This window comes from Amblyomma maculatum, chromosome 11 (genome assembly GCF_055883805.1).
Source record: "Amblyomma maculatum isolate TAMU_Amacu chromosome 11, ASM5588380v1, whole genome shotgun sequence".
NCBI lineage: Eukaryota > Metazoa > Arthropoda > Arachnida > Ixodida > Ixodidae > Amblyomma > Amblyomma maculatum.
Genome location: NC_139354.1, coordinates 43,690,260 through 43,708,117, shown reverse-complemented (window position 1 = coordinate 43,708,117; position 17,858 = coordinate 43,690,260). Strand labels below are relative to the sequence as shown.

Here is a 17,858-nt window from a genome sequence, read left to right as displayed (position 1 = left end):
TCTGCATAAAGAAAGTAACAAAATTCCCATAAAGAAAGGTGTTAGGCAAGGAGACACAATCTCCCCAGTACTATTCACAGCTTGTTTAGAGAAAGTATTCAGAGACTTGGAATGGGAGCAGTTAGGGATAAGGGTAGATAGAGAATACCTCAGTAATCTGCGATTTGCTGATGACATTGCCTTGCTAAGCAACTCGGGGGATGAACTGCAAATAATGATTTATGACCTAGACAGGAAAAGTAGAAAGGTAGGCTTGAAAATCAATATGCAGAAGACTAAGTTAATGTTCCACAGCCTCGGGAAGGAACATCACTTTACATTAGGTAGCGAAATACTGGAAGTAGTAGGCGTATATGTCTACTTAGGACAGGTAGTAACCGCAAATCTGGACCATGAAAAGAAAATAACAAGAAAAATAAGATTGGGATGGAGTGCATTTGGCAAGCACTCGCAGATTATGACTAGCAGCTTACCGGTACCGCTTAAGAGGAAAGTATGCAACAGTTGCATTTTGCCCGTACTCACCTATGGGGCTGAAACGTGGAGGCTGAGCAAGAGAGTTCGACTTAAGTTGAGGACAACCCAGAGGGCTATGGAACGAAAAATGGTAGGGGTAACATTAAGAGATAGAAAGCGTGCAGAGTGGGTCAGAGAAATAACTCAAGTTACCGACATTCTAGTAGAAATTAGGAAGAAGAAATGGACATGGGCAGGACATGTAGTGCGAAGAGAGGATAACCGATGGTCGCTGAGGGTAACAAACTGGATTCCAAGGGAAGAAAAGCGTAGCAGGGGGCGGCAGAAAGTTAGGTGGGCGGGTGAGATTAAGAAGTTCGCAGGGGTCAAGTGGATGCAGCTAGCACACAACCAGTTTAAGTGAAGAAATATGGGAGAAGCCTTCACCCTGCACTAGGTATAATCAGGCTGATGATGATGATGATAGGGCAATGTGTGTGTGCCCTTTATAGTGTGTGCCCTAAGAATCTCTTTTGTTTTGTCACATGATGGGAATTCTCTGGTGCCCTTTATTAAAAAAAAAGAAACTAAGTGCTTCCCTCTGTAGCTAGAGCGGAGAAGAGGGCCAAACAAAGCACAGCCCGACGCGCACTTCAAACACCGGCATATTAAACAGGGATACATAAATACAGTTTGAAACACAGCAAAAACAAATGGCGATGATTTCGACTTCTAAGCATTTTCACTATGCTCGCTGAGCTGCTTCCTTACCTTGTTCAGAGTGGGTGGAGCTAGTTCTCATTACCCTGATCATTACACTGATCATTACCCTCATTACACTGATCAGAAGGTTCCTCAGGAACCTTCTGATCAGTGTTTTTATGTACAGATACTGTGCGCCTATTCGAGTACACGCAGGAATCAAATAAAGGTAGAAAAATGAGTGTAGTAACAAAAGGTGGCAAATGTAGGCAGAAATGAAAACAAAATCATTCATCATGACATGGGCATCATTGTACTAATAATGTAAGTTCATGAAGGTAAACTTATTATATAACAGTTTCGAATAAGTTGCAGTTCAAACTATCAGCGGGCACTTCACTCAGGTAAAACATAGCTGACGGCAACAAGAGTTGTCAGTGTTTGGTGTTGGCGCTGTATTTCGTCTTGTTTGGCCCCCCGACTTTTGCGCTATGGGCGGCGTGCAAAGCAACGCTCACGCCCCCGGCGACGGAGTTGATAAGTACTTCCGAGAGAGGCGCCGCGCGCGTCGTCTGCTCGCGTGTGTTCCTACGTAGACGTAACGTCATGAATTCGTTTTCCCAATTCGTTTGCATTCTAGAATTCGCTGTGACACAAACTTCGGAGCACCTCCAACAATACTTTTTGGGGGCGTAAATGTTCAAACGCTAGCATAAACAAAAACAAAAAACAAAAGACGCGCTGGATATTCTATTTACTCGTTGCCGATCGACAGGCAAGACGAGCGACAGAGCATTGTTTGAACTCATTCGCAATTACCAAGTCGCTTGTTATTCCTGTTATATATTTCCGCATGAAACTATTGGAAATGATATCTGCGCACCGTCATGAATTGTCTAACGTTCGCTATCATTCGCTTTTAGGTGCAGGGAACAAAATGTCGTTTGCTGCGTTATAGTTCGCTTCTTCAGTTCAGTGTTCCATATTTTTGTGGCGCTTAATTGTTCGAATGATTTCATCGCTCTTGAATGCACAGGACAGGTATAGGATTTAACGAATGAAACGTAGTGTTTCATGCGCATGGAACACGAAATTATTGGCCTAAACCCGGTGGTCGTTAAAGATCGTGTCTATACGTTTTCGAGATGTATCGAAGCGCTTAAGGTTTACAAAACATAGAATTTATCATAACTTGTAAGCACTCTGTTTATAGCGCTTCACTCATTTACGACTGTACAAGCTATGAAACGTGTCATCATCACGTCTCATCCATGTTCGGGCTAATCTCTTATCAGTGCTTTAATATGGGGCTCTTAATTAGGCTACACCTTTAAAAGCAGAGTTTTGACTGTATTGTCGGGCTGCATCCACATCACGCAGTTAGGAGGTCTGCCTTTATTCAGTTTTACCCATCGATCCTTCGCGGTCTATGGGCAACATATCTCTCTAGCAATCTGAAATCCCTAGGCTTTATTTCTACCCCTAATCAAAGTTAACAGTTTTCATTCCCGTTTAATTATTTTCTTTTGGTTGAACGGAATGCCTTCAGAAATTTAACGGGAGTTTGAAAATTTCCACCTGTTCCTTAATTTTAATGTTTTATCGAGATTTTTCTCTCACGGCAAACGACATCTAATTTTCTGCGACACGATACCATTGTAGGTATCTGCCATATGAACAGATGTGCGAAGACACGATAATCTTAACGACATTACGTCGTTACATTCTGCCGATGAAGGGATATATAAGACGGTGATGCCGGTACGATGTATTGGCGAGAAAAAAAAAACGAAAATAACAGAACGGCGAACTGCTCTGTTGAATAAACTGATCAGGCATTTAAGCATGTCCACAATGAAGCTGCGATCAACAAACATTGCAGCTGTCCATTTAGCACTGGTTCAGGGAAGCCACCTGGGATGTGTATGTATTAGTTCCTCCCAGATGGCTTCAGCGTCATCAATGTCTTCGTCTCTACACAGAGGTGTACCTTAATTTTATGCTTCAGGCAACTGTTGCCAAAATCCGCAAGAGATAGAAAAAAACACTTGGGAGAGCGGAAAGTTGGGGGAGTTGGTTGAAATGCATATTGAACAGTTTTCTCACTTGCTTTTGTGTCCACGCGCAAACTATTCAGTAAGCTAGAAAGAAGATCGCCTCTGAGCACGTCGGCTGTAGTTGCTGAGTGTTGCTGCGGCAAGTGAGACGGGGCTTTCGAGAACGACCTCTAGACGGCTTTCATCGGAGTCTTAATAGTCGGCGCACGGGGCGTATAGACATGACTGCCGTGATACCAACTCGCCTAAGTTACTTTGCCCCGTACTCGACGTCATGAGCCGCTGTATTCGGAGTGCATCAATAAGAAACTCTCCGTCCGCTGTTCACATAGACTGAGTTTACACTTTTTTACAACACACACCTCTCAGGTCTGCATGTGCAGCCTCCGGCTACCTTTTTTGTAGTTCAGGAGTGCAAACTGCTAGGCTAGTGGGTTCATGTTGCGTAGAAAGGGAACCATCGAATACGCGTTGCGTGTCGCGTTGTGGTTTGTGCCTTCTTTTCTTTAGTCCTACGTCGGTATGCGCTGGTTCCCATTCTATGCAATATGAACCTTTTTTGTTTGTTTTGCGCTCAAATAAGTATTCGAAGGAGTTAAAGTAACAGCAATGTAAATTGTAAAACCTTGATTGGGGTCGCTCTCCACCGCCGTTGGATCCAGGTCGTCAGAGCGTAGGTATTCGTTGATCCGGCGAAGGGACACCAAGAACTGCGTACAAGGACGTAGTTGACACAATTATTTAAAAGCACTCTTTGGGGGAGATAATTGAGGCTTACCTTACAAATATACATTCGCCAGAAGCATCTAGACGAGTTGTAAACTTATCTTCCAGGTTGGACCTTTGCGTTTGTGTTTATAAAAAGTCCTTGGCTGTACAAAAAAGTTTGATAGATTGACTTACAGGTTCCTTGTGAGACGTCTACAAGCCACAAAGCACACTGGTGCAAATATGTTTCCTGTCATTTCAGAAATGCGTGATGCAGTATGTTCTTTTGATTCATTATTTATTTGATTAAGTTATTTCTTAATTAAATCATTTTCCTTAGCCGGCCAGGTGGCTGATTGATTGACTGATTTATTCTTTCACTGATAATTATTTGATTGATTATACATTGCAATTCACTACGGTACTCGATGATGGATTTGTTGATTGATTCAGTGAAAGCATACTTCATATCTTATGTACACCATGGTGAATAACTGCTCTAACCGCGTACTCACCATGGCCATGTTGGAGATGATGAGCGGAAGTAGTCCCAAAGGCACCCTCACGGTTTGGAACAGCGTCAGCGACACGAACGCCTTGTTGGCATCCAGGACGTTCTGGCTGTCGATGAGCACGTAGACGCCAAAGCTTACCAGAGACACCTGTCGACAAAATAGGTGCATCATGTGTTATCGGTACGCCATCGCGTACTGACTCTCTTAAATCCGTGACCGAATGAATATGGGGGAATCTTCTGTAATTTCTCCCTCACTATCAGTCTTAAAGGAAATTCATGTAAGCCTGATCGGTTGACATGAGTCAGGATACAGAGTTAAGTGGAGTACTTTTAATTAGTTGCTAGCAAATCTAATTACCAACCTTAATTAGCAGAATCAGGAACAATTCTTCGTCTACTTAAAAAGGCTTCGAACCTATTGCCTCCGAAATGGGTCCCCGCGTTTTGCTACAGCGGATATCCGGTCGCTGCGGCATCGCTGACAATGACCGCGCTGATGATGCAGCAAAAGCGAGGCATGGCGATGCGTCAGTGCGGATTCCCACTCCAAGTACACGAAAACAATTGCAACCAAACGTGCCGCTCCTGAATCGTGGAGGCCGCAGCACTCTCTGTAGTTCGACCCGGAGCGTCAATAAGAACCTATGATTCGAAATAACCCTACTTGTGGCTCTCGAATGTCACAAAGATTGGTTAGGTATCACCGTAGCTGCGTGCACCGAATTCGCTGGGAGGTATCATATTCAAAACATTATCTCTATAAAATCGGTGTACCTAGCAGCCCTTTGTGCTCGATACACCATGTGCGTGAAGGCCTTGAAGTCTTGTTGTCAAACGTTTAACACGTACCACAAAACCCTATGAACTAATTCAGGATCTCCTGTGCCTTGAGCATGTCCTGGGTTCCTGGCGCGATGAGGCACAAAAACTTACCAACTTCAAGAACACAGAGTTGGTATGCACCTTTTGACACTTGGGCGCTTTTGTGCGTGCGTACGAGCGCGCGCGCGCGTGTGTGTGTGTGTGCGCGCGCGCGTGCGTATGTGTGTGTGTGCGTGTGTATGCGTGTGTGGCAGGGAGAGAAAGAGCGGTATGTATGAAAATTGATTTGTTTAATTATTTTTTTACTTCTTTTTCACCCTCATCCCGAGTAGCACACCAGGTTCACTACCAGGCAAACATCTGTATTTATTAAAATGCATCTCTCATCTCTCATCCCTCATATTTCCTAATTAGTTGTAACAGGCAAGAGCGCTTGTTCATGCAAGAGGAGGAGTAGAAACGAGGACATCACATTTGTAGGCCACTACCTCCAAAGGGAGACCAGTGAGGGCCGAGTCCAATCGCAGGTGACTGGTATAGTCCAGGCACTGAATGTGGTGATATGTCTTTTTATATATTTTCTCTGGACACAGTGTCAGCTATATGACATTTACAGTCACAGACGAGTGCGAAAGGTAAGTACTGTAAATACTTGAAAGCAGAAATGGCTACCTGCACATGGAAGCGTAGAACACCCGCCTTCATCGGGTACATATATGCAAGTTAAAGATATCTAAAACGCCGATAAAAAGCTCCTTATTTAAATGGCAAAGGTTACTGGTCACTAGGGAGTGTATTAAAACTTTGCCGTCTTCTTCCTTGTGGGACGACCGGAACTGACGCAATAACATTACTAGTGCCGACACCTCCCCCTATTTCATGCCACCGTGTATGCTCGCTCCAATGCTCACTTCAAAGCACATCCTTCAGGTTTCAGGTTTTTTTATTTTCAGAAATGTATTACACAAATTAGTATGATTTATTTGGTACAGAAGGAGGTCCCAAAGCGAAGCTGTCAGGGGGACCTCCCTTGTCACATATACGGGGAACTGGGTATTTCTAACGCTTCGATGACTATATATTGTTGGTTTAAGTAGAGAACATTTGAACGACTTGTGCCATGTTAGAAACTCTACGTGTCATAGAGGTGTAGCGCATGCTCTGTGAAGGCGCATTTGAGAACAATGGTTCCGTATACGAAATTAGGCCACTCCGTACTTACCAAGAAAGGAGCACATGCGAAGGTGAAGACGACGGCCGAATTGAGGTACGCCTGTTTCCTGAGGAACCTCATTTCTAGACTGCGGAGGCCGTGTACACGCTTCTGGAAGGCTGTCTCCCATGCGTACAGTTTGAGAACCTTGATGCCGGCCAGCATTTCATTCAGAAGCTTTACCCGCTTGTCCTTCTGATCCATGATCGAGAACTGCACAAAGAGCATAAATATAAGTTTAATGTTCTTGCAGACCTTAGGTTGTTTTGGTTTTAGGTGTTGTAAGGCTGTGCTTTGCTTCTTAATATATCTGCAGTATATTAATTACTCTGGTTTAGTTAGCTCATTGTGGAATCGGCTTACCTCGCACATAAGACGGGAACAAACAAGAACACAAATGATGCCCGGTGTAAATGAGTGCCACACATATCGCTGGTGTTTGTTTTTCCGCTTTCTTTACCTCCTCTGCACTCGACACAAATTCAAGACAGCGATGTCAATAGGCGGACGGAATTATTAGTGATATATAGAAATCAGGTAGATAAAGCACTGCAGGAGATTACAGGTTCAGATTAAAATGGGTCACTGCAAAAAAAAAAAAAATTCAACGCAGCACGAAAGCAGAACGTTAAATGCAATAAGAACAATATTCGGATACTGGGACCTGCATTGTCCTGATGCACGTGCCAGCATATTTAACACTTTTGGTCGTGTTGATGTCAGTATTTGCTTCTTTCGTCGAATATTTCGATTCTTACTGCTTACGGGCCTAAATCGCTAAAAACAAATAATATTCACAACTGTCAACGACAAAGAGAAATTGTGAGCGGCTAGAAACCATGAATATCAATGGAAGTTGCTTCACACACCGCAATCACAAACTAAATATTTTGTCCTTCGTATGAATATATTGATTCTGGTTTTCTATGTGAGTCGAAAATATTCGCAACCTTTCAAGCAACTGCTTTGGTCGAGGTACCGACACTATTTTATAGTAGGTACTTTTCGTTCGCAGACTCATGCAGATATCCGCCGAAAAAACTGCTACAGGGGAATATTTCGTGTCAGCTCGCCTGTGAATGGGACCCCACAGTTAGCCCCAGTATAAAGAGAAATTTTCTTTACATCATTTTACAAGAATGAAGCTCAGCATCCAACTCTGTAAATTTATGGTTACACGCATGGTTGGCTCAAAGCAGAAAAACTAGCGACTAAAGAAAGCAACTATGATACGTGGAAATTTGACGATTGCAAAAATACAGGACGGACAAATTGACGTTTCAAATGCCCTGCCTGGCGACAGGACCGATGAGCATGAAGAGTGACGTCACCTGGTACTTCCGCAGGTAAGACGTGACGAAGGCGTTGATTGGCAGCAGGCTAACCATAATAAAGAGGCCACCCAATGTAGCAACTCCCAGCTGCTGCCAGAGGAGATAGGTGGCCAAAGCCACCTGGATTGGTGTGGACCAAAGGAAGTTGAACATCTGCCAGCGGAAGCAAAAGGATGCGGCCGGGTCAACTTCCGGTTTGAATACAAAACCACTGTCAAACCAAGCAAACTCGACAAGTAAGAGTGAATAACATTAAAACAGTCCGCTAAGTGAGTATCAGGTGAAGGGCATATTCATAATCTTGCCATCCCTAGCGACAAGTTCCAATCACAAGGATAGCTTCGGCAAAGTTGGTATTTAATTGATATAACCGGGTTGGGACAAGGCGACCGAATGTCACGCTCACCAACAACCTGCTTGCGGGCTTTTTTTTTTTTTTTACTGCGTTTAAGCAACTGCAGCTCTTCGCAAGAGGAACTTCAAGGTCGCAAGATGTGTGTTTGTCGCCTTGGCAAAGTTGTATAGCCTCCTGATTTCAGGCCATAGGGGTTTTGCCCAGTATACTGAACAGAAAACTCCATCTTTACACCAGCACCATTGTTTGCTTTTTTATTTCTTGACAACCAATTATTAATTATTTTGGATCCTTACTAGAGCTACCTATAGAGTTGTATCAAAACTGCATTACTTGTGAGGCCGCCAGGGGAGGTTTGTAAAGGTAGTTTGAAGTGGTCAGACTTTCTAAACCGACCATCAGAAAAAACTGTCTGTTTATTGTCCTTAGAACGTATTTCTGCATCATGTTTTCAATTCAATAGAAATATAATGTTGCATAGAACGCGCGGAAACGCAAATGTAAATGCGGCGCGCTTCCTTTTTTATACGGCCAACTTGATTTTGCTTGTCCAACATATTGCACACTGCACTCTACGCGGTCGTTTTCAATGTATCATTACGAATGCCAGTAGAATGAGGGCAGCGCTGTGCGTCTTTACTATATTTATTTTGAGTTTCTTTGCATGTTGTAGCCATTTTCTTTTATGTGTGAAACATTTTTCTCAGTAAACGGACTTCGGGCGTCAGGGAATTATGGTAAAAGGTAGAAAAAAAGAATAACGGCTGGGAAATCATCAATATGATGTCGCCGCACAGATCATGCCACAATATCAACCCTAGCTTTTCTATACATCTGGTACGTTTGAGCAAGGGACATGATAGCGCCAGACAAACCGAGTGGGTTCTACCAGCCTTAGTGTAATATTTACTGACCAGCTGCCCCACCGCAAATAATACCAATGGTGATACCCAGTGAACCACTGACGCTACGAATGGGTTCAGTGGAAACAGAAAGAGTCCGATGAAAGACGACGTCTTTTTGAAAACAAACGCGGGGCCACAATTTACGTCACAAAGCACCTCCAGGGCTTTGAAAAAGCCTGCAAGGATTAACCTCAGGAGTTGTAAAACATTGGGGTAACCAAGTGGAAGCCTGCTGTTTTTATTGCGTGATACTTCCGAACACGCAAATAAATGAGTTTTTTACTTTTATATCCCTTCTTCATTAAATTATCTGTGTGTTATTCTATCGCCACTACAGAGAAATTACATTTGCAGTGTTCAAAATACTGGACATCAAGTTATGCTGGAACAGCCGAAATGATCGAATAATATTGACTACTTTTCATCGCTGTAATCTAGACATCGCTCTCTAAAAGCTTGGTCGAAATCTTTAAATCCGAATGTACCCAGGATTTTATGACGATAAATTAGATAAAAAGGGTTCTGTAAGATTAGTAGTCGTTGTAGCATGCTCTAATCAGGAAGTAGCTTTAGAGTCTACCCACTGGTGATTAAGAAAGTTTCCCGATCGTTATCGACTATCGAGAAGAAAAAAACCGAATTGTCCTGGAAATGGATGGCTTTTTGAATAGCCCCCCCCCCCCCCCCTCGTCAGGTGATATTCATCATATAATCAGTTTTCTTTATCCTGGTGGAAAAGGCCCCCCTTAGAAGTTTTAAGGCGTTTCGGCGCGCGACAATGTCACGAGCTGACCTGGACGAACTCCATGATGCGCTGAGTGTCGACGGCCATCAGGTTCACTATCTCCCCGGTGGTGAAGCGGCCCTTTGATGAGCTCGACAGGGTCAGCGCCTGCGTTGAGGGCATGCTTTGTGATACCCTCACTTGTGAGCAGAAATCTCTACCAGTGTCCGCTGGCTGCGCAACCTCAAAAGTTAAATCCTGCCAAAATCTTATACCGACAGCTGCCCAGAACCGGCTCCTAGGTTGGTCACTAATATCGTTACACTTCGTGAAGTCATTTTCCGCATGTTCATTTCATGACGCAGTCCTGTCCTTTACCGTAGTGACCTTCCCCAAAAACTGCATAAGAATACGAATTATAAGGACAGCCTTTCAATGATTTAGTCAACTTCCTGCAATCGGCGGCGAATTAACTCCAAATTATGTCGCGCTTTAGCATACCGTTGGTTGTCAATCTAACATATAAATGTATTCTGCCACGTATTTTTTTAACTAAATGCTTGTCACGGAATGTTCTTGTCTGAAACAATGGAGACGCATAGTGGCAAACCGACAGAAAGCTCTATAGAATTACAGTAAACGTAAGATCTGCCGGTAAACGGTAAACGGTAAACGGCGTGATCTGCCGGTGATTCTCACAGCTACGTGCCCGTTTTCAGCGGGATCTGTTAACTAGCTCCTAAAAAGTAGTCCGAGTGCGTTCCGCGATGTTAAAACGCTTCTTGAAGGAAAACAGTAACGGAGGTACCTTTCGATAGATGGCGTTGATCATTGCCGACCGCATGCGCATGGAGATGAGGAATACGCGGTACTCGTACTGGCTGAAGCAGAGGGACTCGCCCATGGATGCGAAGAACATGGCCGCCGCAAACACGCCACCACGCCAGGCTGGTTGGTCCGAGTCGATGAACGTTATCAGCAAACTGCGCGAGGAAACAAGCGGGCAAGGCTCGGTCGAACTAAATGTTGAGTCACTACGCAATCAAATATCACTGTATAGCATTTGAAGTTCGTGGTGATTTCCCTATACTCGCACCAAACTCGAGCTACACTTATAGAAAGAATGTGGAAGCAAAGCGCACAAAAACATTAACATTAAATTTGCACTAATAAGGTCCTCCTGTTTCATGTTATGTCATTGGCCACTCTGGTAGTACTGTATGACCTGACTGCCACTGCATGTCGCCTACTGCCCAAGAGTGTTCATGGCGTAAAGCAGCTATCTTCTTTAAAGTAGCGTTGGTTAGTGCAGTATATTGTCTCATAATTTATGCTGCTTAGAACAACATAGAATTTAAAGCACAGTGATGTGGGACAAGATGTTAAAACTATATACCTCTATAGAAACTGTTGCCAGAGTATGAACGGCTCCTTCGAGGAGTTCATGTATAATGATTTGCCGCAAAACGTGATAACTTCTCGGAATAAAAAATGATGGCCGAATGAGCATACCGCAAAGGTGTCCTTCCTTTTTTTGCAAGAAGCTGGCCGCTATGTTAGAATATTCCGAAAGAGATTACTTTCGAGCTAACATGCGTAATATAGTCATATAATGTACGGAATAATAAGTGGCGTGTGAATTGTTAATGCTGACGAATGGAGCGCCGTCACAGACCAGGACAAGATCTTGTGATTTAAAATAAAGTCCAGCTAGATGCAGCATTCTTTGTCGGTGCTGTGGCATAACGGAATCGCATCTGGCTGTTGATGTCGAGTCGACCAGTCTGCGTGTTGTGCTGTGTTTGGCCAATTTACGACCTTACTTTTGCCTTTCCGGTATGTGCGAAACCTTCAGAAAGTTGAATAATTTACTTGTACTCTTCATCTTATGCGATGGGCCAGAATCAGAGCTGCTGAGTGCAATACACACTGCCCAGTTGAAAAAACTACAGAACTGTGTCAAAAATACGACAAAATATTCTGTAGTTCTGTCGTAACCTTTAGATTTTCTGTAGTTCTGTAGTAGTTTTCTGTAGTTTTGTAGATTTTTCGTAGTATATTTCTGTTGTCTATTTCTGTAGCACTTTTCTGTTGTAACTACAGAAATTTTTGATGTTACTACAGAATGTTTTGTTGTCACAAAAGGTTCCCGTCAAAAACCGCACAGAAATTCTGTCGTAAATCAGAAAATTTTCTGTAGTTTTTTTCCGACTGGGTGTACGGAGCATTATAGAGTAATGCCACAGCAAACTACAAGATTAACAGAGGCACAGACGCAAACTCTCGATCATTTTTGTAACTCGTTACATACAATACTGATACAACAAAAAATAGCTAAAAAATTTAGTTAAGATACAGGCCAACTGGCTGAACTGAGCCCAGATAGTGAAAACAATTAAGGTCTGGAAATATGCTGCACAAGATCCATTTTTCGTGAGAACACCTTGTTTCCCTGCGCGATCAAATGGAGAGTGTGAGAACTGTCAAGCGGTAACTTACTCTAGCACTAGTGGGTTGGCGAAGGTGAGCAGGGACGCGGCGAGTTTGAAGAATCCCACCAATATGAGTTCCGGCAAGAAAGTTCTGAAGAGCGGAGTCATGGCGCCCATCTGAGGTGAGTATGTGGGGCCGATTTCTTCAACGTCGCTTCTGCCCGGCGGAGTCCTGCACATGTGGCCACGCGTGCACCAATAAAGAAAAGCGTTAGCACAGGAGAATGACTCAGCTCTAAAACGAACGGGCACAAAGAGAAGTGTGAAAAAGTATCATGGATGTCTTTCCACACGGCAATCACGCTCTGTCGCCCGGAACCAGCTCAAAACACACAAATAATGCCATACACTTAGCCTCAGCATTAAACCAGCAACAGCAGCAGTACAAGCATCTGTACAAGGACCTACAGCCCTCCTGGTTTTTAAGAATATAGTACGAGTGTCGGCCAAACTGCTAATCAGCGCCTTATAGCGGTGATAAGCGTGCAACACTACTAGAGTTCACGCACGCGCACGAAGACAGAGCGTCGTCTACTACGCTGTTCCGATCACGAGGACACACACGCCCTTTCACAATGTCTGTTCGTGAAAGAAAAGAAAAACTCGCGGGAAGTACAGTACACACGCTTTGATCGATGCCTCTTTTATCGTGTTCTCAGCTGCGAAGGAGCTGCTCAAGTTAGAATGTTCGTATTCCAGGCAATGACTTTTATCTACGTCTCTATATTCTTTTCTTTATTTTTTCTTAACTCTGCTTCGCCAGCGTGGCCTCCCGTAATAGGAAAAAAGAGGGAAATTACGTCACATCTTATTCATGCGCATGTGTTCTACTGCCTGTAGGGTTTTCGCGAAAAGGTTCTTGCGATTCATACTTGGTAGCTAGGGAAGTCGACTGCTGTACACAAGGATGCGGGTTCGATTCCAGGCGACAGTGGCTGCTTTTTGATGCAGGAAAAAAGCAAGGGTCCCATATCCTGTATGTCAGGATACGTTAAAGAACCCCAGGTGGTCTAAATTTCCGGAGACCTCCACTACGGCGTCTCTCATAGCCTGAGTCGCTTTGGGACATTAAACCTCACAAAACAAAACATTTTACGTCATAATGGATCAGTATACTGCAAAATCAAACGGCCTCGTCCTTTTTTAATGAGAGGTTTTGGTGAAGTGTCATTCATAGCGGTAAATCATTTCTCACGTGTCACCAGCGGCTGTATTGCATTGTTATGCTCTAAACTTAAGCTGCAGTGCCTTTAAATAGCGCCTGTTGTCTAACTCCTCGCCGTTGCTCTTTCTTATCTCTGTGCCTGCCCGGTCGCAGTCCTGTCCATGGTTCGCTGGTTTGGAGCATCCGGAGAAAAGTTCTTACTTTTTCACCTGCTTCTTGCTGCGGTAAAAGCGGTCGAACTCGAGTGCGACATGCTTGGTGGCATTGACTTTGTCGAGATCCCACATGTCGGTCATTTTCAGCGGCTCCCGGTATCCACGACCTACCATCCTGCAATTGAAGGAAATGGGGAAAAAATTTCGTCAGTAAAGCGACCGAATAAACCGAACACACGCGAGATAAGAAAACTTTGCCGAATATTTTAGTCGTAGGGGTTGGAAGGCCTTCGTGCACTGCTAAACCCAAGTGACCCCACAACTGAACTCATTTATTTAGATAAATATAAAGCTTAAGGCGATAGCCTTTTTTTTTATCATGAAGGGCGTCATCGGACTCTGTGCGCAGAATCTGTCCACCGTACTGGCAATAAGATCTGTCTCCGCCAGGAATCGAACCACTATCCCTCGGATCTCCAGCCGAGTGTACAAACCACTACGCTACATCGGGCTTGTGTAAGACGCAGACTGCAATGCTCCATCTGTACCAGTAGCCAAGCGATCCCAGTCATGATGCAGTTAGTGATGCTAATAAGGATGATAGTAGCGAATGCAGTGACAGTTCGTTTAGTTGATTGTGATGACGATGATAGCCATAGGGATGGTGATGATGATGATAGTTGCGATGAGAATGACAATGCAATTAATACATATAGTCGGGAAAAGTGCCCTTCGCTTCAGCAAACATAAGCAGTACAGTCGTTTTCTTCCTAAAATTCAAAGAGAGAGAGAGAATGCTTATTATATGATTCAGCTTAATCTGCCACAAATTTTATGACGCATTAAACTTAAGGATATCTGCCTACCCGTCAAGAACCATCAAGTATGTAACAAGCTAACACCAGGGCTTTCAAAGAAGCCTTATCACCCTTGAAAAGACGACTAGCATTTGTGACAAATCAATTATATATTTGTGGTGCCTGTGTGACCTGCTGATTACGTTTTGTAGCATCTTTAGCCGTTACACGGTCGGCTATGTAGCCCCGGATAACATTTCAAATAAACTCACTGCGCTCTCTCCTCACACCCGAGAATGGTCACAACAGTAGCTGCATACACAGTATTCGACACGACATTTAGCCATTTTTAGGGATAGCATTCTTGGGTTGGAAGAGCGTACTTTTCCCCAAAACATTGTAAATGGTGGTTATAGATAAGACATATAAACTAGCTGGTTGCCTATGTAATATAGAGTAGTTCACTTTCATTTATCGCACTTGGCTCCTGAATTAAAGCTTTCTGGCCCACCATCAGTTCAGTTCAGTCGTTCAGTCGTGTCCGACTCTTCGTGACCCTATAGACCATGTCACGCCGCGCTTTCCGGTCTCTCACTATCTTCCTAACATCACATAACTCTGGCCCTCCATACATAATATCCAATTCACTTGTTAGATCATCCAAAACGGGATCATCGGCGCTAATCCAGCGCAAGAAATTTTCGGGCAGCACTTGTACGAAACAGAAACCACGCGGCCGGATAACGTTTTGTAGCCATGCCTAAGAGCTAGAGCATCACGTGCTTTTTTTAAAGCGCTCAGGTTATAGCGGCGGGTGGACAGAGAGTCCCTGATAGCACAGCCGGTCTATGAGATCAGCTCAGACGTGCGTAGGCCTCCTTCCGATCGCATAGTTTCGATTTCACCGGCGTGCAGTTAAAAAATTCCTCGAGTTGTAGTCATGGTAGTGACGTGGACGGAATTTAAAAAGAAATCTAAATGCCGACAATGGTACAAACTCACAGTAAATCGGGAGCTCAACTGCGGCAGTTAAAGAGCTAGCTGTTCAATATTAGCAACTCAGTCTTACGAGCGGAATTCTCAGGCCTACTAACGCTGACAATTTTAAGAAGATATCATCGAACTAAAAAAAAACCTGTTTTAACAATCGATAACAAAAATATTCAGCGTGGCACCATGTTCACTGAAGCTCTAGTCACAGCGAAAACGTTTTCCAAAGCAAAAACACAGAAACGACCGTTGCAAGACAATTAGCAGCATCTAGTCTAGACCGCTTCACCCAAGTTAAACACCGCCTCGTCCGCACTTGGACGTCATATGCCATGCTGGCTCACCTCTACAGGAAGTCACATAAAGGAAGTTCATCTACAGTGCCTGCGTATGAATGAAGAATTTATTTCACAACATTCGTTTTCCGAAAGTCTGGTCCACATAATTTCGCCCCATGTATTCGTTATTACCCCGGGACTGTTTTTTACCGCGTCAGCCTATCGCTCAACAGAAAGCCCTTGAAATTCTGAGCTCGTCTATGGAGTCCATTTTATGTAAGCATAGAATTCTGGCGCAGCTTTCCTTCAAAATAGCAGAATCATTAAATTTAGATGCACGTTAATAGCTCCCACCTGCAATTTTCCTTTCGGATTCTTTTTGGTGTACATGCACTTTGATACTCGCTTAAAGGGAAGCTGAAACACTTTGAGAATTTCCTGTGATGCAGGCATTAGAACATCACACGAAACTTGTATGAAACTTGTCTGGCATAAAACTTGTAGATTAAGGTGATCAAGATGTTTCGTGCAGTCATTTAAAGATATGTAATTAACAAGTCGCGGCGGAGCGATGCGGAGTAAATTGACGATGACGTCATTATTGACGTCATCGATGACGACCATGACGTCACTTTTTATCTGCTGCGTTGAATGACTAAGCACAGAAAATATCCTCGATTGACATTTATAACTCGCTTAAATATTTCAAAACTAAGCATTTATCCGCAAGAACACATTAACTGACAGTCATCAAGAAAATCTCATCGCAAGCATGAAAAATTTTTAATCTATTTTTGCTCTTACAGATGTCTCTAAATGTTCCTTTTTTACTAATACGATCTCGTACTGGAATGCGCTCGTGCATGATTCCCCACTGTTTGTTGCCTATGAGCCATTGGATCATCGGTTCACGCTGTCCCTAAAGGGGTATGTTGCTGACTGCGTAATTTTTGATGCGTGATAATATCCCATTTATTTTGCTTAAGTGCTTTGATCGTTTGTAGTGTGCGTTTTGTCAGAACCACTGCTGTTTACGGCCTTAGGTTTTGCACTTTGTTTTGCAATGTGCCTCGCCTGCTTTGACCACGTTTGGTCCGCAATATGTCACAGGTAAATAAATAAATATAATAAAGTAATAAACAATATATAGCGGCGATAATCTAAATACCGTTAAAGACGAAACCGTAAACGTCTAGTGGCAAACGCGGCTTCTTCGCGCATGGCATTTTACAGCTGCACATTGCTTCCAGGATTTGTTTATTTCTAAACGATAGAGATGTACAGTAAGTACATCTTGGTTAATTTTATTACTCGAGAAAATACTGGTAATTCTAGCTCATGTGGTTCTTCTCGCGAAATGTTTCCTTACGAGGAAGAGCGAGCCGTTGTGACTTACCCGTTGAACCACCAGAAGATAATCGCCGATAGAAATGACGCTCTCTGTTCTGGGCATTCTTTCTGCGAGGCAAAACAAAATAAAAGCGTATATCAGTAGCCGGTCGTTCAATACTATTAACTAAACTTTGTTCCCACTTCTCCATAGAGTTCGCCTCCTGCAGGCCCAAAAGGCCTTGGTTGAGTGCGCCCGGGCAGCGGCCGGCGATACTGGGGTCCCTTACTAGGGACTCAACCAAGTATTTGTAAGGGCCGGATCTTCAAAGAACCGGCTCATGCATACCTCCACCCCTTTTTAATCATTAAACGTTTTTCACCACCACCACCACCTTTTACCACTCAAAAGCCCTGAATACTCCTCCTTGCTCATGTGACGCTGGGACTAAGTCGACCCGGCCTTCACTTGGTAGCGTGCAGAGACTCCGGGTTCATGAAGGATTGAATCTTCAAAGTTGGTAAAATATATACAAGCAGGTTTAATGGCACTTTGAGACAACTTATTTACATGAAAAAAGGGTATATCAGCAAAATGGCAAGCGTTAAGAGTTCCTAGCGAGAAGCGTCTGGATGAGCCGTTTACCCAGGGCTCAGAGCCTCATTTCGTGCTCTGCAACTTACTTAAAACCCCCTATGTCCAGCCCCTCTCTGAAGATGCTGACCAACCAGTTCCAGGGCACGCCCCTCAGATATCGGCATCCAATCGAACACATCACTGCACTGATGGTCTGATGCACTGACTGGTCCGGTATTGTTTCGTCGGGCGTGGTCACTTGTTGGCGGGTAGAGCTTGGGA

General features: G+C 43.8%; 1 protein-coding gene across 1 annotated transcript in view; it reads right to left on the bottom strand.

Moving 5' to 3' along the window:
- LOC146173678 (multidrug resistance-associated protein 1-like) overlaps nucleotides 1–17,858 on the bottom strand; it is a 98,066-nt gene that overhangs the window by 42,353 nt on the left and 37,855 nt on the right. Inside the window, exons 7-15 of the mRNA XM_084585243.1 lie at nucleotides 17,067–17,128; nucleotides 13,652–13,780; nucleotides 12,293–12,457; nucleotides 10,602–10,776; nucleotides 9,863–9,961; nucleotides 7,807–7,962; nucleotides 6,485–6,688; nucleotides 4,439–4,585; nucleotides 3,841–3,925 (exon numbers count right to left, since the gene is read on the bottom strand). Coding sequence (XP_084441369.1) covers nucleotides 3,841–3,925; nucleotides 4,439–4,585; nucleotides 6,485–6,688; nucleotides 7,807–7,962; nucleotides 9,863–9,961; nucleotides 10,602–10,776; nucleotides 12,293–12,457; nucleotides 13,652–13,780; nucleotides 17,067–17,128 — 1,222 coding nt within the window. The remainder of the gene's footprint in view (nucleotides 1–3,840; nucleotides 3,926–4,438; nucleotides 4,586–6,484; nucleotides 6,689–7,806; nucleotides 7,963–9,862; nucleotides 9,962–10,601; nucleotides 10,777–12,292; nucleotides 12,458–13,651; nucleotides 13,781–17,066; nucleotides 17,129–17,858) is intronic.